The 22,573-nt window shown below is 36.5% G+C and overlaps 2 protein-coding genes and 1 pseudogene across 2 annotated transcripts; 2 read left to right on the plus strand and 1 right to left on the minus strand.

Annotated features, from left to right (window-relative positions):
* The first annotated feature begins 5,678 nt into the window (after positions 1-5,678).
* Positions 5,679-10,280, plus strand: LOC121263060. Its single transcript, XM_041165842.1, has 5 exons — positions 5,679-6,142; positions 6,250-6,323; positions 8,822-8,948; positions 9,039-9,323; positions 9,812-10,280. Exons 1-5 carry the CDS (start codon positions 6,002-6,004, stop codon positions 10,082-10,084), a joined length of 900 nt encoding a protein of 299 aa, XP_041021776.1. The 5' UTR covers positions 5,679-6,001; the 3' UTR covers positions 10,085-10,280.
* Positions 10,281-12,444: 2,164 nt separating this feature from the next.
* On the plus strand, positions 12,445-17,594 carry LOC121262854 (putative pumilio homolog 10). Its single transcript, XM_041165513.1, has 5 exons — positions 12,445-14,357; positions 14,466-14,628; positions 15,359-15,522; positions 16,801-17,056; positions 17,170-17,594. The coding sequence occupies exons 1-5, from the start codon at positions 12,850-12,852 to the stop codon at positions 17,272-17,274; spliced, it is 2,196 nt and encodes a 731-aa protein (XP_041021447.1). The 5' UTR covers positions 12,445-12,849; the 3' UTR covers positions 17,275-17,594.
* Positions 17,595-19,106: 1,512 nt separating this feature from the next.
* On the minus strand, positions 19,107-22,478 carry LOC121262831 (annotated as a pseudogene).
* Between the last annotated feature and the right edge of the window lie 95 nt (positions 22,479-22,573).

Here is a 22,573-nt window from a genome sequence, read left to right on the forward strand (position 1 = left end):
GTAATATTAGAGAGAAGTCACTATAGCAATACGCACTTTGTACTTATTATATGGCTACTTCTAAATTTCTACTTTTTTTTTTAGACTTGAAAGATGTATGGTCTATATGATGTCACATCATGTGTACAAAATGATTGCTCTCAACAGTGACTTCCATCTATATTTATTCTAAAATAATAGAGGTGTTATTTTAACTCGCTAAATGTGATATGATTTTATCTATTTATTAACTCCCTAAATTTCATATAATATTTTATAATAAAAATAATTTGATAATTTAACACCTCATGTCAAATTATGTCTCTCTATAAATTTATTTTTATTAATTTTTTTTATGATTAAAATATTTCTCTTAAAAAACTATCGTATTAAATTAAAAGCTAATTGGTTATTTATTTAAAATACAGTAATGAATAAATAAGACTCCTTAATAAGACGCTTGAGATCGATTTGATCAAATTTCTTTGTATAAAACACGTGCTCGCTCAACTTTTATTAATTTAAATAATCTTGTATTTATTATTTTTTAATATTATAATATAAATATCTTAATTTGAATAATGTTGCTTACATCCTTTCAAATATAATAATTTTCCTGTGACTATGTAGACCATATAATTATGTGATACTTACACAAAAGACCTATTTTTTTTTATTAAAACTTCTAGATAAAGTTATAAGATATGGATAATCTATTTCGTCAAAATTAAATATCTCATGAATAAGTTCGTCTGACTAGAAAAATAATTGAATTGTTAATGAAGATAAAATATAACTAAACAATAAGTTGAAATTATTTTTGTGTTTGAATAAAACTTAAAAGAATAATTTTGATTATTCATTGTTTGCTCAAAGTCAACTCTTTTTTATAAGAGAAAAGATATTTACAATCTTGAATTGTGTAACTATCGCGTAATTACTTTGAAAAAAATAAATAAAATATGAAATCTATATTAAAAAATTAATTTTTTAATAGTGACCCCACTCTTTTTCAAAATAATTACACGGCGTTTACATACTTTATGATTATATATAAAATTACTCTTTTTACACACTATATAATTATAGTATATAGTAGCAAGTATGTTTGTTTGATCAATAACTTGCCTTTTAAAACCTTTTACTATTGGGAAGGATCTAATTTATAGACCCCACAACATGAAACATATTTTTTGTAATTATGGTGAAATCTATAACCACAAGGTGGTAGTCCAATTGGCAAAGAAATTGGAAAAGAAGGATAGGAGATCGTTCTTTCCTCCCTTCCTCGACATTAGAAGTTTGAAATAATTTGCATAAGTAAAATTTGTGAACTAAAATTTTGAAAATCTTTGAACTAAAATTTTGAAAATTTTGGTGGGGTTGAGGTGACGAACTATTCTAAGGCTAGTAGCTACGACCCAAATCGAATATGTCACAACGAGTGGAGGCTTTTAGAGTCACGTCTAAAGGGAGAAGTTATACTGACCACCCTCCCTATTCTTTTGAGGATGAAAAAAAAAGGGTGAAATATATCATTAAATTAATTACTGTGAAATTCATCTGCTGTATTTTCAGTTCTTAAAATTATAAAAAAGAATGTTGATAAGTAGATTTATATACTTTAATGTCCTTTCTATTACTGCGTCATATATTTTTCCCCGACAAGAAAAACGTCAACAAGACCTATACGCATCAAAGTATGATGATCGATGGATGGGCGGGCGTTCAGAACACGCGAAACTCTTTGCTCTTTTGACGTACCCCACGTATGAATAAGCAAGCATATTACGTGATTAAAATTCATGACAGATTTCACATGGGGTTGTTGCAGAGCCCAAAGATGATTTGCTTCGCCAAAAAGAAAAGGATAGAGCAGAGGTATATGTGAGGCGGCTACCTCTCCTTTTTTTTTTTTTCTTTCTTTCTCCTCTCCCTCTTCTCCCCTTTCATCTCTCTTTCTCTCTCAAGAAGTGGTTCCTGACCACTATAGACGTCTAAAGGACAGCGACCATCTACCATGCAAGCCGTCGGCTAAGATCCTGACCATCCCAACCACCTAAAGGTGGCCACACACAGTGTGCGAAATGTGCACCAACATGCACGACAAGATGCGTTGAGCTCCAAGCCAACGGTGCTGCTTAGACCATCGGCATCTTTTACCCACTTTGAGGTGGTCTCCGACCTCCATGGCCAGCACAGATAGAAGGCACATGGAGAGGGCACGGGTGGTGGGGCGGGGGTAGGGGGAGAAAGAAATAGAGAAAAAAAAAATAGGGGAGAGACGTGGCACACTAGCACATCAGTATGTGGAATTTTTTTGTAAAATTATTTTGTGTCTATATATAGTGTTTTCTGGTATATATATATCATTGCCTATTTTTATCTCTTTGTACTACTTACTTAACTCACGGTTTGCATGCATATATGCCAAAGTTTTATGGTCACAAACCCACATAATCTCGTATTTGGCGATCATTTGTTTCATGCTATGAGCATCTAAAAGGGTGTTGGCTGCTACGCTGCTTTCAAAATGACCTAGATCATTTTTTTTTTTAAATATTAAAAAAACATATTTTTTAACCAACGGTTAGGAAAGACAATATAACATTTTTACTTCTAAAAATACACATTATTCCGTATTAACATCTCTATATAGCTTTTAAAAGTTGGAAATGATTTAATATTTCAAACGACCTCAGCCCTTAAGGTAATTTTACCTCCGGAAAGTTTATCTTCAAAGAATAATGACTATTTCATAACTCTTTTTGTAATATATATATATATATATATATATATATATAAAAATTTAAATCTTGCTCGATTATTCATAATTTTCAAAACAAAAATTTTACGTGCAATTAATTTTACGTACTCCTTGCACATATTATTAATGTCATTAGTTGCATAACTTTTTTTTAATATAAAATAACTGTTTTGACCAATCACATCAGCGAAGTGCATAAAGAATATGCAAACATAAATATACGTAGTAGAATTTTTTTAAAATAAAATTGTGAAATAGAACTTAACTTGAAAATAAGTTGACTTGCTAGAGTACGCAGAGGCGACGACTCGTCCAGACTTTCCTTCCTTTCTGTCGACAGCCACATGCATTTGGCGTCTTTTTTTTTTTTTTTTTTAAGCAAGTTGTATGATATTTAATATATAACCCAAAACACATACAATAAGTTATGGAAGCTAGAAAATTTGTAAAATACAACATTGTTGGGAGGATTCTTCTCACTGTGGAAATGCAGCAGTGATAGAGAAATTTGGATTAGAGGAATATTACCAAAGGCTTGAATTGCCACTACCCATTGCTCTAAGTTATACGCTCATCAATTTTTTGATTGATGAATTTTCGCACCTTCTATTCCTTGAATGAGTTTAGATGGTGTATGATATCGTTGATGATTGGGCTCATGATCTATTCTTAAATTGGAGAGGAACTTGAGATTGCTTAGATGGAAACCTTTGAGTAACCTTCTAGAATTATTTTTTTCTAGCTTCAGCCTTTCTACTTCTTTGATGGCTATTAAGGTTGCAGATGATTCTCCTACATTTGAACTTACTTTGCTAATGATGTCAGTTTTTGCAAATAATAATTCTCCATTGACTCCCAACAAAGAGATTCAAGGATAGAACCTCTTTTCTGGTAGCAACATCAAAGATTATGAGTTGATATCCATCGGGTTATCTTTCTTCATTTTCTTCAATTAGGATTTCTTGCCCTGCCCATGCTCTTATGTGCTGTTAGGAGATTTTTAACACTGATTCTATATACAGAGATATTGAGTGTATTACATGATCATGTTCAATCTTATTTCTAGTGAACCATAGGTTGTCCATTGCAATGGAAGCAAAGATCTGGAAATCTTCGTGCTCTTCTTCTGGGATTTTTAGGTTGGATGATGGATTAATAATATTGTTAATCCAATTAGAGATCGGTTGGCTTGCAAAGTAAGAGGTATCAATCGGCCACTTGGAATGTCTCCACATCACTCTAGAAAAAATGTAATTGAGAAAAAGATGATGGAGATCTTTAGGTTTTGTTTTGCATAAGGGGCATCTGATCTAGTCTTCATCAAGGAGGATGACTTTGCTGATAATGATCTTTGTGGGAAGTAAATCATGGCTTATTTTCCAAAGAAGCATTTTTAATCTATCATGCAACTTCATCTTCCAAAGGTTTTTCCAATTAATGGGCAGTTTACTAGTAGAAGATGTACCATTCTCATAAACCAAGGCTGCATAGGCTGATTTAACAAAAAAATTTCTAGATGCATGGTGAAGCCATTTGGTCTTTTTTGGTATGAGCTTAAAGTTTTGATTGGCTAGGGGAATTTTCTGAATTTCTCTAGAAGTATTTTCTGAGAAGAGGGTATCCAAGAGAAAAATATTCCAAAGCCTCGGTTCTTCTAAGGTGAGCTCAGAAATAGTCATGAAGTGGTTTATAATTGTATTATTAGGATGTGGCAAAGGCATACGAGATGGTAGAGTTGGAATCCAAAGATCAATCCATACTCTTGTGGAGACTCCATTGTTTATTTGAAAACAAATGCTAGACCTTAGAAAGTCTTTTTGTTTTAAGATGCTTTTCCAAAAATTGGAGGCCGTGGACTTGGGAGATACTTCTAGAAAAGAATTTGATCTTAGATATTTCTTAGAAAGGGCATCTTTTGATCAATATTTCTTACAAAGGGCATCTTTCCATAGGTTGGTATAATCATTGATGAAAAATCAAGCTAGTTTAGAAATGAGGGCAGAATTGAAAGTGCAAGTCTGTTTCAAACCAAGGCCGCCCATAGATTTTGGCAAGCATATGGATTTCCATGATTTTGGAGTAAGCTTTTTTTTTTTTTTTATTGTTTTCATACCCCCACTAGAACCTTCTTAGCAAAAAATCAATTGTTTTTTATCATTTCCTTGAAAATAAGCATGGTGGACATGACATATGAGGATAAAGAGCTTGCAACAGATCTAATCAGAACAATTTTTGAAGCTTGGGATATAATTTTGTTTTTCAATCCTGGAGTTTGATTTGAATTTTTTCTATGAAATCTGAGAGGAATTTTTTCTTATCAACACTATTTGAGAGGGGCAGTTCCAAATATTTAGAGTGTGAAATTATAAAATTTAAAAAACTTTTGACCGTATTGGAGTCAGGATTGATATTAGCATTGAAGTGAAGAGAATTTTTTCTGGTTGATATTTTGACCTGACCAAAAATAATAGGTGTCTAAACATTCTGCAAAGGCTCGTGCAGTCTGAGTATTGGCCGATCCGAATGAGAACAGGCATTTGGCGTCTGAATACAATGAAAGGGACATCTTGGTAATTATGGGAGAAATTTAAAATAACCGGTAGATGCTCTTCAATAATCGGCATGTGGCGGTACGATATTCAAATTTAGAGAGGCAAACGACAGTTATGTACAATGCCCTCCCCATCTGTTTTCGATTTTTTCTTTTATATATTTTTTTATTGTTTTTTCCAGAAATTTATCAATTGTTTTGAACAGAAGAATCTTAGAGTAGGAACTGCTGATCTTATAAATTCCAATCCAATCCGTTGCATAATAAAAATAAGAGTTACATCTTATATTATAATACATAAACATAATATTTTATGGATATTAATATATTATATTTAAATTAATATTTGTATAAATAATCTTAATAAGAGGAGACTTTAATACAACAGTAGGCAGAACGCAGAAGCAAGCAAAAAGGTGTAGAAGTAAAGCAAAATAAAAGTAGAAAAAAAAAAAAATTGTTCCGAATCAAGAGGGCATCGTCGTCACTTTGCAGCGACCCCATCTCTCTGACTGGAGAGTGAGAGAGAAGCACAGTGTCCCTTTTTTTTAGAGAAAGAGGGGGGACGACGAGGAGAAAGACAACTCCCCCTCCCCCTCCCTCCTTCTCACTGTTACTGTTGGGCTTGCATTAATTTCCAATTCGGGCAACTGGTTGCTGTTGTTGGTGAAAGCAGGAAAAGGACGAGGAATTAGAAGCCAAGAATGGAGAGGACTCAGAGGAGCACTCCGGTGATGAAGCCACACACATCCACCGCAGATCTGCTCACTTGGCCTGAAACCCCCACCGTCAATTCATCGGCCTTTGCGTCTGCGGCTTCTCTCACCCCCGTTCGTTCCCACCAGGTAACAGTCTCCAATTTCTTATTTCTCTCCTCACTCACACCACGGAAGACTCTATTTTACTCATTTAGAGACTGAATTCATTCGGTTTTGTGGGAAATTAATCTCAGCCCTCGGATGGGATCAGTAAGGTGGTATTCGGAGGTCAGGTGACGGATGAGGAGGTCGAGACCTTAAACAAACGGTGAGATCTGGTTCTGTTTATTGCTTCTCGTAATCATGTTATCGCATTTATTTATCATGCTCAGTTCTTTTTGGTTTCTATTTCTTTTTTCGGTCATAATCGAGTGCAGTTAGAAGACTGTATTTCTTATAAAGAAATGATTATTTCAGATTTTGGTTCATGCTTTGCTTTTCGTCTACTTTATTATCGGTTCTCGCTGTGTTCGCGTGCCTGCTTCTATATTATCTACAACTCTCAGTTTCGGAGTTTTTACTCGAGGTTGACTGTGTGTTTTCCGTAAATTGTGGTTTTTATAAAAAATGAAGTTCTGCTTTTCCTAATTTTAGTTTATTCCCGGTGGTTGATCTATTCAATGATCTGTGGTTGATCTCTATACACGCACGGTGAAATGAGCGGATTTAAGTCTAAATCTCTCTCTGAATTATGTTGCGTATCATTTGAGATAAAAATCTCTGAATGTATATTAAAACGCCAAATCTTTCGACCTAGAATGTTTCTATCTAGTATTGGCTTCCACATCTTAGTCTTGAAGACTTTATTCCGAGTCCCTTCTATGAACAGGCTGGGAATTGATAGTTTTTGATGCTCCATTTTTCCATTTAGTTGCTTCTTTCACCCAAAATCTCTCTTGGTCTAATGTTTAGGTTAACTTCAAACGGCTAAATAAGGAGGAATCACCCCCCCCCCCCCCCCAATCCCCACGGGCGCGTGTTCATTGATCTTAATCGTAATTAGGTTTGATCGAATTTGGAAGCACATGGTTTTTAAAAGTGTCGCTACAGCTGAATATCCTTGTTAGTTGGAGACAGGTGCATAGCTTCTGTATTGGTAACTATCCAGTGAAAATCCATGAAGAAAATGGTTTCTGAAGAAAATATTACCAAGCAAATTCCATGCCTAGATTTATGAGTAAATTATCTACAAGTTTTTCAATGCTTTACTAAACATGCATATCTTATAGCTTTTTTCTTCTTTTGTTTTTTTTTTTGGGTGTTTTTGTATCAGAGTTCTTAATTAGAAATGTGACTTCAAGTGGATCGAGATCCTTAAAATTTTTTGCTCAAATTGTTGGATCTAAAGTGGGTGGGAGAGAGACGCATGAAAAGTAAGCTCCACAAGATTAATAGCTGCCGGATTAAGTTTCTTAGGCAACATTTAATGCTCAATAGATGTTGTAGGGTCCACTTTATTTGTTTTTTCTCTTACTTTGGGCTCAATATTTTTGGGTAAGAAGTTTGGAGGATTTGAATCTTTCTCTGGGGTCTAGACAGCTTTAGCAGTTAATGTATGCCACTTTTTCTTACCACGTGATTTTGCTTAATTGTGGCCATGATCAGAACATAAATGACTTTTTAGGACATTAATTGTGAAAAAAATACTCGTTCTATTTTGGTTATCATTTGAAAGCATTTAATTGTATTGGGACCATCAGAGTACATGGTAGTTATCATCTCTGCTATGAGATCAGTTTCTGGTAATTTTTAAAATGAACCAGCATCCTTTTCTTTTACAAACATTGTTGAAAAACCATGTAAAATGGAATTGGCTCATTCAATTATGTGCATCAGTTATTCCATAGCTTTAGAGCATTAGTAGTAGACTCAACAAAGTTTGGCCAAAATTTGACTTGAGAATTCACTTTTATAAATTTAGCTAGCCACTTTTCAACAAATAACAGACTCTCCAAATCATTATTATTTTATTAAAATATTGATTTTGACATTTTCATTTATTTTAATTGTAATTTGAATATTTATTCGTTATTAAAAAAATACACATTAATTTTCTAACGTTGATATTCGATTTTAAAAGAAAAAATTGGCATAAACTAATAATAATATTGCAGAACTAGAACTTGAAGCACTCCAGCGAGATGATGCCATGTCATTGAAATGATGACTGATGGAGACCGGCCGCCTTCTGTGGTTGAGTTTGGGAGTTGGGCGCTTCGTGCTTTTGAGACGAGGAATTTTCTTGAGTTGTGAACTTGCGCGAAACGAATAGCACGCGGGAGAGGAAAATTTTTATGCCAAAATAATATTTGGCCAACTTGGACCCAACAAATTTGGCTAGTGAAAATTATCAAAGTTAAAAGTATTGTAGCTTTGTTGAGTCCACTACAAGGAATTTTTATGCAATCTAGTTAAACTTTGGCCAAAATATCACTTTGTTGAGTCCACTACTAGTGCTCTTAGCCATTATATTCTATGAGTTAGAATACTCATACCATTTAATTTTAGTATCTCTTCATTATGCCGTGTTATGCAGTACTATGTTTCTTTGCCGATACGACAATATTTGCCGATACGACAATATTTGATTCAAACAAAAGAATGGATCTATAATCATGTCTTCAATCAAATTACGTGTTAAAAGGAAACCTCTGTTTTCCAATTTGATTATTTTGGACCTTCTTGTCCAAAGATGTTGTAGGGCCATATCATTGTGTACGCTTTTTGTCCAAGGTTTCCAAGACAAAATTACTTTGTGATTTTCAGGAAACCTTGTTCAGGGTATAAAATGAAGGAGATGACTGGTAGTGGCATATTTAATGGAGAAAATGATAAAGAAGAATCTGGCACCAACCTTATATTGACTAGCAGAACAGGAATACGCATGTACCAGGTATTTATCAATTTCTTCTTGACAGAATATTCTATGAATGGATCTCTGCACCTTAACATTGACTTGGATATAATGGGTTGGATTTGCCAGCAAGCAATTGCTGGAATGAGCCATATCTCATTTGGTGAGGAAGAGAGCGTTTCTCCCAAAAAGCCTACTACTGTGCCTGAGGTAGCAAAGCAACGTGAGCTAAGCGGGACCCTGGATAGTGAGTCAGAGGCAAAGTTGAAGAAGCAGTTTTCTAATGCAAAGTGCAAGGAACTTTCTGGACATGACATCTTTGCACCCCCTCCCGAAATTTTACCTCAGCCAGTAACTGCTCGCATATTAGACTTGAAAGGAAGCATAGAAATTGGGGAACGTGCTTCGCATAATGTAGGTACATCTGTCAAAGTTTCTAGTGTGAGTGAATTACATGGATGCTCAAGTCTCTCTCTCTCTCTCTCTCAATACATATAAAGAGAGAGATCCCAAAACTTGTGCATATATATGTATGCATGTGTGTATATATGTATGCCGATGTGTATTTTTACATTGTGTTGTAGGAACTGTGCAATCTGGGGTGGGAGAGTTTGCAAATCGTTCTCCCCAAGGGTTGGCCACGGAACATGTTTTGAATTTGATCCATTAGGAAGTTACTCAAAAACTAGGTTCTTCCATATTGTACATATAGTTTTGTATTTCTCTGATGGTTAGACTACATATAATGAGTTCATAGGATCTTGTTATATAAAATGTTTTCTTCCCTTGTGTTTTCTTGCCTTCAAGCTTCTCCTTTCTTCTCTATTAATATATTTTGTTCTTTTATTTACTGTGTATATTATCCAAACATCTAACTGTTCCTACTTTGGGTTTATTCATAGTCTGCTGGAGGTCAGAGAAATATCATGTCCACTGAGGAACCTGTGATGAAGACAGCCAAGAAAATATATAACCAGAAATTTTCTCAGCTTTCTGGAAATGACATATTCAAGGGTGATGTTCCCCTGTCATCTGCTGAGAAACCACCGAGTACAGCAAAATTGCGAGAGATGAGTGGCAGTGACATCTTTGCTGACGGGAAGGTAGAGTCTCGAGACTATCTAGGTGGTGTACGCAAGCCCCCTGGTGGCGAGAGCAGCATTGCCTTGGTTTAATTCTCGTTAGATCTAACTTCCGCAGTTCTCTCACTTGGTGTTTGGGTTTTTGTTTTCAGTCTTAGTGGGATGTGTGATTATATTATTTGGCATTTCATTCTGGTCTCAGGAGTTGTCTTAGGTTGTAACGAGTCGACCAGCATTTGGACTATGTACTAATTAATTGGTGTTTTATGTCCATAATTGTGTTGTTTCACTGCTTGTGTTAGTGAAGTGCTTGAGGTGTTATTACCAGGTTAATTTTTTTGAGTTATTAGTCCGTGTCGTTTGTTCTCGAATTTGATGCTTTAAGCCTTTAAAGCCGGCTCTCCAGGACCTTTCCACTTAGAGAAATGCTAGAGGGGGATGAAAGTGGCTTTAATCTTGGAAGGGAAAACAGGCAGGCCAAGGGGCTAATAAGCAGTTTGAGAGGTGAGGTGGAGATACATTGGGAGATTCAACTTGGATGGAAACTAGTCTTGTGTTTGTTGGGGTGGATTAATTCATGGGTTAGGGTATAATTATTGTAAATAGGCATGGCTTGGGACAAAGGCAGATTCTACGAGTGAGCTAATTATCGAGAGAGATCTTCTATCAGAAAATATTTTTTTTGGAGAGAATCTTGTAAACAAAGTTACAAGATTTTCAGGCACGCATTCGAGGCCCAAAAATGTATAAATATTAATTTAAAATTGACATAATATATTATGATAAGATGAAGGTAAGATGTGTTCGCATTCTAAAAGTATCTAATAATTATTTCAAACGTGTGTGAGCGGAAGCAAGAAACGGATCAATACGATCAGACCAGTGAAGATAAAAAAATCACCCTTCAAGAAAGCTGGTCTATTTTTTTTTTTTTTAGTAATGCTAGATACAATTATAAATTGTATAGATTAAAAAAGAATACGATTTATTATTAAAAAATTAATTTTTTAATGTGAATTTGATATTTACTTATTTTTTTCAGAATGATTACTTTATATCTACATAATTATAAATATTATTTTTTCTTTTTTTAATATTTAACTCTTACCCGGAGAAAACCGTGGGTAGAGTCGTGGGGCTTGAGGTAAACGAACTGTAGGAGACCGCCCAGGAAGCTTCCTATAAAAAAAAACGCATTGGATCATGTATTGAATTTTCTTTATCCCCTTCCACTCCTTTCCGAGAGAGAGAGAGAGAGAGAGAGAGAGAGAGGATGTTTGGGACAACATTTATGGTGAGGGGGGCTAACAAGGAGGGAACCTGGAAACGGTGTGTATCATCGAGTCTGTCTTGTGACACCACAAGAGGATGGACAATATACATGCCATTAATGCTAGTTTTTTTATTAAGAGGATTGAGATTCCTTTATTTTTTTTTTTTCTTTTAATTTTCGATTCGATTAGGATAGTCTAATTTAAATATCTATACGAGGGACCTACGGTTGAAAACTATACATGAATAACGTTAAGGACCTACATGTTATGTTTATCTAATCCATTCAAATTGGATGGAGAATCGAAGATGATTCTCAACCAAACTAAAGAGGGTAACAAGAAAATGTAGACAACTAATGAAAGAACAACTATTAAGTTTAAAAAATAAATTATAATTATATAGTAAGATATTGTTCAGTTCTTGTTGTCTTATATTATGAGTAAAAAATCCATATCCAAACTGATAGAGGAAAAAAAAAAAAAAAAAACACCAGAGATGTTTGGTAATTTACGCATTAAATTGATATATACGATCGATATGTCACTAATAGTGACTATATTTGTTCCCTCTCACGAGCAATATTCGGGATCAAATTATCGTATCCTCAACTTTCCTATCAAAAAATTATATATATATATATATATATGTTGAATAATGAGGCAAATTAATCTATACATATATATAAAATTAGATAAATCCTATGTAAAAGTCTTAGGTGAGGTTTAGACAGTGAGTTGAGATAAAAGTTGAAAGTTGAATAAAATATTGTTAGATATTTTTTAATATTATTATTATTTTAAAATTAGAAAAAAGTTGAATTGTTTATTGTATTTTAGATGGTAATTTGTAAAAGTTATAATGATAAAATGAGATGAGATGAGAGCCCTTCTCAATTCAAATCGAGCTACTATATATTTTCACCTAATTAATATTTATAGAGATTTATTTATAAATTTCTCGTAAAATTATATTCGGAGATATATATGTCGATGTAACAGAATGTTTAAATGTTGGAGATATGAGTATCCCTAAATTCAAGCCATGGAAGTTACGAGGAAGATTATCGAATGACTGAGCGAATCGATCAAAATAAAGTAAAAAGTAAAAGCATTAAAATTAAAATTAGACATTTTTCAGAGTGTGAAAATTTGTCTTTCTCGCTCTATTGGCTTCTCCTGTGTAGTGAGTGCGACGCCCTCTTCACACTTCAATGTTCATTTTAATGGCGTGAGCGTTAAGGGTGACAGAACCGTACAGCCCGCACCGAAACAAACCATTAGAGACCAAAACCCTTCCTTCGTGTCTCACTCTCTCTTCCCTTTCACAGAATCGCATTACCAAATCGAATCGAATGTGGTATTCAAGTTAATAAAAAAAACACATCCCATCCCAAACGAGTCATCGCATGCTTGAGAGAGACTTTTCGTGTGCCCTTGATTGATCAACTTTAGCGTCTCTGAACCCGTTCTTGATGTGGGTTTTGGGATTTTGAGTCCTTTGGCACTCTTTGTTTTCCTCGGATTAATTTATACGTAACTTTCTCGTTTTTGTTTGTCTTTTGTTCATTTGTATGCATATAAAAAATGGCTGAGAAGGATCGGAGGGTTATGGAGAACATGAAGAGGAGTGGAGAGCTTGGAATGTTGTTGGATGGGATTCCCAATCCAAATTCTCCTTACCACAATATCTGTCATCGTCTGCATCACAATCAGCTCGGGAATGGCTCACCGGTTGGTAGAGTTTCTCTGCGATCAGAGTCCTCTCCTTCGAGTTCTTTCTCTAATGGGTTTTGGTCCTCTGAGGATGCTTCACCATATCCTGATTCATTTGAGGAGGTTAAGCATCAAACATCCAGTACCCAGTACTTGAGCATCAATGGGAAGAAAGGGGATGACATGGGCTTGTGTGAGACTTTGTATAGAATACATATGGATGATCGACAGAGAGATAATACTGATATGAGGGGACTTGAGGTGGATTTCGATGGGTTTGGGGTTAATGGTCCTTATTTGGGTGTGACTACCCCATGGAATGTGAACCATGGGGGAGAATGTAATGGTTTTAGCAACCGTACTTCTGGCTTTGAGGGTTTTCAGTACTCTCATCTCGGAGCTCCGGTGAGTTTCATCGATGATAGGAGGTTGAAATCGCTTGGTTTTCAGGGTGGATATAGAGAGAGTGATTCAACGGGGTCTTATCTTGCTCATCATCGGTTGAATGCTTTGGATTCTGGCCCCAGTTCTAACGCTAACCAAATGAATTATTCAATGGATAAAAGAAATGCCAGTGGATGTTACTACGGCGGTATTCAAAGGCCGAACCAATCTACTGTTAGGCCTTACCTTAGAGACGCTTCTGTTAGCTCACGCCGGTGGTGTGAAATAAATTGCAATGGAGTGACGGGTGTTATGGAACCACTGAGTTCCCCTCCGTCGAAACAGCACCCCAAGCTGGCTTTGAATGTAGATGATTCCTCAAGTAGTCGTCCCATTTTAAATGAAAGGACTCGAGAAATCCTAAACAGCGTGGTTCCTCAATCTTCAATGTCTACGAGAGGTGCAGAGGACGTAGAGGCTTTTTCTTGTGATGATAATTTCATCATAAAAGGAGGGAATTGTTTGAATTATTCCATCAACAAGAAACCCAACGACACTTCAAGGAGTCATAAGAAGAATTGTCGCAATGAGATGGCAGAAACAAACCAGCGAGGGAAAAGCTCTGGATTGGATAGTCACTGTAGTTTTGCAAATTATTTTGAAAATGATCCGATTCCGAGTGGTGGTTGTCCGTTGTTCTTGCCACTACCTTCTTGTTCTTTGGCTGAAGTCCAGGGTTATATATATTTCTTAGCAAAGGATCAATATGGTTGTCGCTTCTTACAGAGAGTGTTTGATAAGGGAGCATGTCAAGACGTGCAAATCATATTTAATGAAATTATCGGTCACGTTGTTGAACTTATCACCGACTTATTTGGAAATTACCTTGTGCAGAAGTTGTTGGATGTGTGCAATGAAGAACAGAGAATGCAGATAGTGCTCAAGGTGACAAACCAACCAGGACAACTAATGAGAATATCTCTGGACCCACATGGGTAAATTCCTCATATGACATTTATTTTTGCTTTTATTCTATTAGAGCTTCGATTATCTTGGTTGGCAATTTTTGTTGTTTCTGAATGGTATTGATTCTATGGTATCAGCACGCGTGTGGTACAGAAGTTGATCGAGAACGTGGAAACTAAGAAACAGATTTCGCTGCTTAGCTCAGCACTTGAATTGGGTTTTCTTACTCTTGTTAAGGATCCGAATGGCAACCATGTGATACAACGTTGCTTGCAATGTTTTAGCAATGAAGATAATAAGGTTAGGATGTTTTTATTTATTTATATTTTATTTCTCTTTTAAGCGACTGTCGGATGTGGCTCTTGCGCACCGGGGTAGACCTGTTGGGAGGGGAAGAGAAGCCAATGTCGATAATGGGGCCTAAAGTGATACTTCTTCAAGAACATGAAAGTTAAGCAAATTAAAACGAGCAAATTTCCAAGGTCTTGAGACTATGGAGCTTTTCATTCAAATCACATAAAGGGCTCGCATGAGGAGGGGGGGGGGGGGGGGGGGGGGGGGGGGGGGGGGGGGGGGGGGGGGGTGTAATGTACTTGCAAATAATCAACTCATACAACACTATGCAGTCAACAGTTTATTGCATCCAATCATTTACTGATGAATAAATCCTTACGTTTTGCACCTTCAGTGAGAGAACCTACAGGAAGACTATACTTAGGGCCCTATATAGTTTCCCATTATACAAATTGTCTGGGACAACCAAGCAGGCGCCTAAAATATAAATACGGTTGTGTACTATTTAGCTGAAGACAACTGTTGAGTGCCAAATTCACACTAAAGGCTAGGATATACAGCATATGCGTTCACCAAAGAGAGATGTTTCTCTAGCATTTTTTCTTCTTGAATTATGAACTCAACCTATAACTATAATGTGGTTTTATTCTATTTCTTTGACCATTAAAAATATTTTCCTAGAGATTTTTTTTTGAAAAATATTCTAGACATGTTGTGTTCTTGTTTATCTTTGCAGTTTATTTTTGCTGCTGCTGCAAAGTTTTGTGTGGACATGGCAACTCATAGGCATGGATGTTGTGTACTGCAACGCTGCATTGCACGTTCAATTGGAGAACATCGAGAAAAGTTGGTCACTGAAGTTTCTAGAGATGGAATTCTACTCGCTCAAGACCCATATGGGTAATCATTTGCAAACACTCAAAACGAATCAGTTGTTTTTCCTTTGTTTTCTGACCATATACCCCGGCTTTAACATGATAAACCACACGACTGTATTTGGCATGTGGGTTCTTATTGCCAGTTCGTGATGAATCATAAAGTTTTAGTGACCTAAATTTCAACCCACCTTGAGATTTAAGTGTAAGCTTGGGTTTATGATTATGGATCTGTTCACATTATTGTCTTGTACAACTTATGCTACAAACTTATTGCATTTTAGTCCATCTAAATGGAGAGTTTAAAGTGGCACAACTGTTGAAATTTCTATGATCTAGAATTTATATCACAATCACAAAACCTTTGATCCGCTTGTGTTCCTTCTATGCTATTTAACCATGGTGCTGCACTTACTGGGTGCAATCCTGACTTGGCTACGCTATGAATAATAAGCTACACTCCTAGAGGTTGAAATGGAGTTTCTGCCTGGGTTTGACACTGAAGCAAAAATGAAATGTCAAATCAATTATAGTGCAGTCTCATCTGACTTTACTGGCAACATATTGCTGGCATGAACCTTCTGTTACTCGCGTTATATTTCCCTTTTTCCTGCTCCTTTTGCACCCAATATAATGTGTCTTTAATTCCCACATATTGTCTAGAGTATCCTCATAAGGTATGTGACATCGGTACGGGTATGTGCATCTGAGTTGGTTTCATTTGTGAGGCTACATTGAGTTGAGATATCACAATTTTATCTAGTAAAGCACTCTTGTTTTGAAAGTATTTTATGAACTAGACATTGGTTCATTCTGTCCTTGCTCTTTTTCAATTTGTTATCTATCTCCTATAATTGATGGATTCTCTAGTTTCTTTGCGAACTACCCTATCACAAGATCTTTTTTACACACCAGATCATCTTTCATTTTCATGGTTCCTTATCACCAATTTTGGTGAGAACATTGCACTCGTTTATATGGGCTGGATGTCTGGCTTTTTTCTCTACCAGTTGCATTCACACGGTTTGTACAATTATGGGTATGATATGAAGAACAGCCATTTGATTGCTGTGTTCAATTATACATCTGCCAGTTCCTAGCTATGATAATACCACATTGAATCAGAAAGCTGTAATTGATTTCAGAATTCACATTCCACGTTATACCTTTATAAACATAGAAAGTGTCAGTTTTCTCAAGGCCAAATCTCTCTCTCTCTCTCTCTCCCGCCCCCAATGTGAAATACTTCCCCAGAAATGTCAACAATTGGTCTCACAAAAAATATTTCTCTTTTGAGATGCAGAAATTACGTTGTTCAGTATCTTATAGAGCTAAAGATCCCATCTGCTAGTTCCAAATTGATTTCTCAGTTTAAAGGGAACTACGCACAGCTCTCAATGCAGAAGTTCAGCAGCCATGTGGTTGAAAAATGCCTTACACATTTTGAAGAACATAGGTCAAGAATCATCTACGAATTACTCTCAGTGTCTCACTTTGACCAATTGCTGCAGGACCGATTTGCAAACTATGTCATTCAACGTGCTTTAGCAGTTACCAAGGTATGAAAACTAAAATTCCCTCTCAAAACTGCTTTTATGCTTTGATAAGATATTATTTAATGGTGGATAATCTCTCTCTATGTCTCTCCTGTTCTTAATTTTGTTCACTTCAGGGCCCTCTTCATGCTTCACTGGTTGAACAGGTAGAGGCTCACAAAATCTTAAGTACCAATCCATATTGCAGGAGGATTTTCTCACGGAAACTCTTGAAGAAGTGATGTGCATCAGCCTTTGGTAAAAATGTTGTTATTCTCTCAGATTACCAAAAACTCCTGTTATCAATAACCACTTATCTATCTTCGGCACTAGTTTATTAAATTTCTTGAGTCTTTTTCCAATCTCCAGAATGGAGGCTTTGTGAGCCTGAGGTGCAAAAATCGAGTTCCACTTCTATTGACTCGTGATGAACATGTTTCTATACTGATCTGTTGTCTTGTTGTTGATCTATATTTAGTTATTTTTCATGTATGATATTTCACACGATTTGAGGAATGGTCTGTTATCTAATCAAGTCTGATGCATGCATTTCTTCTTGACATATTTCTTCTTCATTTTAGAAGTTTATTTGATAAAACCTCCTGGCATTGGGACCCAGAACTTGTATAGATTGAGGCAACATCCACTAGACCACAAGTCTTTTGGTCTGACTGCTAATTGATATACACATTTGCAAGGAAATGATATGTGGAGCCCTTACCTCAGACCTTATTGAGGAACTCTAATGTGTTTAAAAACATTACCTCAAAGCCATATACTTTCGTATAAACAAGGCTTAATTTGTAGAATTTCTTCACGTTGCTCGTCTCCTATTAATTAATAGGGGGCTTTTGAAAGTAGTACACAACTTCTCGATGAATGAACCCTTATTTTAAATGGCTCAATAATCGGCAGAAGATTACATGGCAATTGCCTCCCTATAGAAACCCAATTCTTGACCAACATCATCTCAGAGGAAAGGACAATAGAAATAAGAGAGCTTTCCTTCATTTTGAGTTGATTTTTCGAGACATTTACGTCCTCTAGTGCTGTGGGTGCAAGCATTTGAATACAGGACCCACTTCGGCTGAACCGTATCGCAGAAGAGAATGCCTTTTCTTTCTAGTGTAGCAAACCATATTGCTTATTCAAAGCAACTACTCATCCTAAATTTTATAATTTTTAATAGAATTTACTGATGTGACACATTTTAAATTATTCTGTATATAAACTATCTACATAAACAACTAATTAAAATGTGCCACATAAAACAATTTAACCAGACCAGGACAATAATGTTTCTCTCAATGTGACAACTAATAAAAGTTTTCACATGTCTGATATGTTTGTAAAATGAGATTTATTATGCATCAGTCACTATTTACTTTTATACTCTATATTTATAGATTTTTCATAAAGTGTGAGAGTATTTTTTATAAGGCGTAGGGTGGTGAATAATGACTAATAAAAAAAAATTTTCATCGATTACTTGCTTGCCGATTACAGCACGAACCTTCTCAAAATACATCTCAAGGAGTCGAACACTGTAACTGTGTACTCTTTATGTAAAATTTGTAACACGATTCTAATGTTAAATAAACCAAGAACTAAATCATAATAAATTGACCATCAGGGTCAACAACTTTGTCACAACTTTCTCACAAAAGACGTGAGTATAACAAGATTCACAAACCGGATAATTGTTGAACAAAATTACACGCGGTTCAAACAAGAAAATTATGGACTGCTTTTTTTTTTCTTTTAAAGAAGATGATAGTATCCCAATTTTATTGATTATCCTCACTTGTGGCTGAGGAAAATCGTGGTTACAAACACGACACCTGGAAGGTACATATAAGTTATGAAATTAAAAACCCAGGCATCAAAACCATTATATTCATATAGTCCAAGTACACGGCCTTAAGATAGACACTTAACCTAAATCTGAACAAACCAAAGATATAGAACCTGCAAGAAAACCAAGCACACAAGAAAGAAACAAGTAAATCAAGCGAAACTTATCAGACGCTAACCTTACGAGACCCTCAGGTAGGGCATACCCATGGACTGCTGCTTATTAGTCCTTGATAGTCTTGAACAAAGCACTCTACTTTCACAACTATTGTCCTAAAGTGATAGTATCGGTACCATGAATACCCATCTTGCTCATGACTTTCCTGGTGCCAATACTCAACGATTTGCAGCATGGGTGGATAAGACTTGAGAAATCATGCGCATAGTAGGCCTTGATTGTGGATGGACATTTAAGCATTCGGTTGCAAGCTTTACAACTGTTAGTAGTTCATCCTCAACTTCAAGTGTTGGAGAAGGAAGGCGTTGGTCCAACACATCCTTCAGCTGAATGTTTTCCTTGGCCGAAGGAGATGATAGTGAGGAGATGAAATCACCCGGGTGATTTCCCTTAATGACTTCTAATGCCAACACTCCAAAACTATATACATCACATTTATCAGTTACCTTCATTGTATAAGCAAGCTCTGTCAAGAAAATGGAAGAAAAAAGTCAACACATATGCATGCCTTATATGTTAATCTTAAACTAAAAGAACAACAAAATAAGCAACCTGGTGCTATATATCCATATGTGCCCCCAAGGGAAGTCCAACTAGACGACGAGTCTAGCTTTAGAAGCTTAGCAGAGCCAAAGTCTGAAACAAGGGCCTCATACTGAGAATCCAGCAAGATGTTGCCACTTGATATGTCTCGATGTATAATTGGCGGTGAGCAATCATGGTGCATGTAAGACAAGGCATCAGCCACACCTCTAACAATGTTCAACCTCTTATTCCAATCCACTACTTCAGCAACATCTTTGTTCCCCAAGATTTTCGCCAAGCTACCCTTTCGACGTACTGATAAACCAAAAATGAATATTGTGCGTTCGAACAGAAACCATGGAGTTTAACAATGTTTCGATGTCGTATTTCTGTCAACGTCACAATCTCATTTAAGAATTCTTTTTGGAATCGTTGCTCACCATCATGTCGTGGGTGGAGTTTCTTCACTGCTACAGTAACACCTGACGACAGCTTTGCTTTATAGACGCTTCCATACCCTCCCTTCCCAATGCAATATATGGCATCAAAACTGTTGGTCGCTTTTATGATATCTCGATACATTGTTCTTCCATCTAGGGTTGATGCTGGAAAAATTTCATGCATTTCACTTTCTTCGGATTTTGGGTCTTTCTTTCTTCTTCCCATAATTAGAAAAATCGTTAAACAACTAAGCAGAACCAGAAGCGCTCCCAAAACAGGGAGAACGACAGCAAAGTTGACTTTTTGGCCCCTTTTCGAGCAAGGTTGCAATCCTGTAACGTTACCACACAATCCCTTGTTCCCTTGTAATGCTTCAAGCGGAGCATTTAGGAATGCATCACTATTGGGAATTGGACCATGCAACTCGTTGTAGGATATGTCAACATACAACAAGCCACGCATTTCTTCGAATGCTGTTGGAATGAAACCAGAAAGATGATTGTGGGAGAGATTCAGCTTCTCCAAGCTATTCATTGTTCCAATTTCTGATGGTATACCTCCAGCTAAAGAGTTATAGCTCATATCTAATTCAGAGACTTGAGATAAGCTCAGGAGCTTGGGTGGAATCCCTTCACTAAAATTGTTCTGGCTTAAATTCAAGTGGTATAATTTCTTAAGGCCTCCAAAATTACTTGGAATTGACTTGTTAAGTCCATTCGAGGACAAGTCAAGAAATTCAAGATTAGTCAATGATCCAAATTCTATAGGTATAGCACCAGAGAGCTGATTGCCATTCAACTTCAATTGAACTAGAGAAGTCAACCTTCCAAGTTCTTTTGGAATCACCCCAAATATACGATTGAGAGAAAGATCAAGGACATGTAGGTGACTTAAGTTTCGAAGAATGCCGGGAGATATGCTTCCAACGATATTATTCCCTCTGATTATCAAGGTTTGTAGTTGTGGGCACTGTCCCCAACTACCAGAGATTCTACCATAAAATCTATTATGGCTTAGATCCATGAAGGTCAAGTTTGGATAGTTACCGAAGTCTTCAGATATATCTCCAAGGAGTTGGTTACCTTCCAAGCGAACTCTGATCAAGCTCGTGCAATTTTTCAAGCTTTTAGGGACTCGGCCAATGAAATGGTTGTTGCTTGCAGCGAAGTGTTTTAGAGATCCACCGTAACAAACGTTTGCAGGCAAATAACCATTAAATTGGTTTGTGTCTAGTTCCAGATAAACCAAGTTCATGTGATCTCCAATCCCATGAGGAATAGGACCAGAAAGTTGGTTATCACGGAGAAATAACGACTCCAAGTCACTCAAATTAGCAAATGAAGTTGGAATAGAACCAATAAGTTGGTTTCGGCTCAACTCTAGATCATAGACATACTTCAATTTTCCTAACTCCTCAGGAATGGTACCGGAAAGATTGTTAAAGCTGAGATGAAGAAGCATAAGATTGGCCAAATCACCTAATGATGTTGGAATTGAACCATTAAGATGGTTTCCAGAAAGGCTCAACTCCTTAAGGGATGTCATATTTCCTATTTCCGAAGGGATACGACCAGAAAGTGAATTATTGAAAATTAACAAGGAGGTCAGCATTTTTAAGTTCCCAAAAGTTGAAGGGATTGGACCTGTCAGACAGTTTGTGTCAATGAATAGTTCAACCAAATTGGAAAGATTTCCCATTTCTGGAGGAATGAAACCGGAAAGTTGATTGCCATAGAGATGCAAAGAAGCTAGGTCGCTCAAAATGCTTAAAGAAGTAGGAATGGAACCGTCTAAATTGTTGTTGTAAAGATGAAGCTCACTTAGAGACTTAAGGTGACTTATTTCTTTAGGAATTGAACCATTTAATTGATTTTCACAAAGGTAAAGGAATTGAAGACTAGTCAGGAAGCCAACCTCAGGTGGGATTTTCCCTGACAACTTATTATAGGACAAATCAAGATAGATGAGCTTGGATAAAGATCTAATTTGAGACGGAATGGTACCAAAGAGAGTGTTTGCACTGAGATCAACATATGCAAGATTTGGGAATAAGGAAAAAGAAAACTCTTGAAGTGTACCTTGTAATCCAGAGTTGGTAAGGTTCATTCTGATGACACTTCAGCATGGTTGCAATAAATACCAAACCAAGTACAGGGGTTAAGATTGGCAGAAGAATTGGTAGGAATATTGGGAAGGGAAGCCCATGAAGGTAGGAGGTATTGGGTTTCGTTCTTAAGGCTGTTTTTCCATTTAAGAAGAGCAGTAGCTTCTTCTGCAATAGCAGAAGCAGAAGCAGTATTTGGTGATGAAACCAACTGAACAAATAACACAAAGGAGACTAGGATGTGTAGTTTCTTAAGGTTTGGAGATCCCATTGCTATTGCTTTTAGAGCATCTCTAATCGTTAAGGGCTTTATATATAACCCACCTACGTACCTAACACTCTTACATAACCCCCCCCCCCCCCCCCCCCCCCCCCCCCCCCCCCCCCCCCCCCCCCCCCCCCCCCGGGGCGACAATTTTGCTACAATTCAAGCCTTAGA

This window comes from Juglans microcarpa x Juglans regia, chromosome 4S, assembly GCF_004785595.1.
Source record: "Juglans microcarpa x Juglans regia isolate MS1-56 chromosome 4S, Jm3101_v1.0, whole genome shotgun sequence".
In the NCBI taxonomy this organism is placed as follows: domain Eukaryota; kingdom Viridiplantae; phylum Streptophyta; class Magnoliopsida; order Fagales; family Juglandaceae; genus Juglans; species Juglans microcarpa x Juglans regia.

What these genes read in the sequence shown, in the direction of transcription:
- LOC121262854 (XM_041165513.1), top strand. Translation starts at nt 12,850, where the DNA reads ATGGCTGAGAAGGATCGGAGGGTTATGGAGAACATGAAGAGGAGTGGA. An exon ending in ATATCTCTGGACCCACATGG is followed by an intron (nt 14,358 to 14,465) that starts GTAAATTCCTCA and finishes CTATGGTATCAG; the next exon opens with CACGCGTGTGGTACAGAAGT. An exon ending in GTGCTTTAGCAGTTACCAAG is followed by an intron (nt 17,057 to 17,169) that starts GTATGAAAACTA and finishes TGTTCACTTCAG; the next exon opens with GGCCCTCTTCATGCTTCACT.
- LOC121263060 (XM_041165842.1), top strand. Translation starts at nt 6,002, where the DNA reads ATGGAGAGGACTCAGAGGAGCACTCCGGTGATGAAGCCACACACATCC. An exon ending in CCCCCGTTCGTTCCCACCAG is followed by an intron (nt 6,143 to 6,249) that starts GTAACAGTCTCC and finishes AATTAATCTCAG; the next exon opens with CCCTCGGATGGGATCAGTAA. An exon ending in CAGGAATACGCATGTACCAG is followed by an intron (nt 8,949 to 9,038) that starts GTATTTATCAAT and finishes TGGATTTGCCAG; the next exon opens with CAAGCAATTGCTGGAATGAG.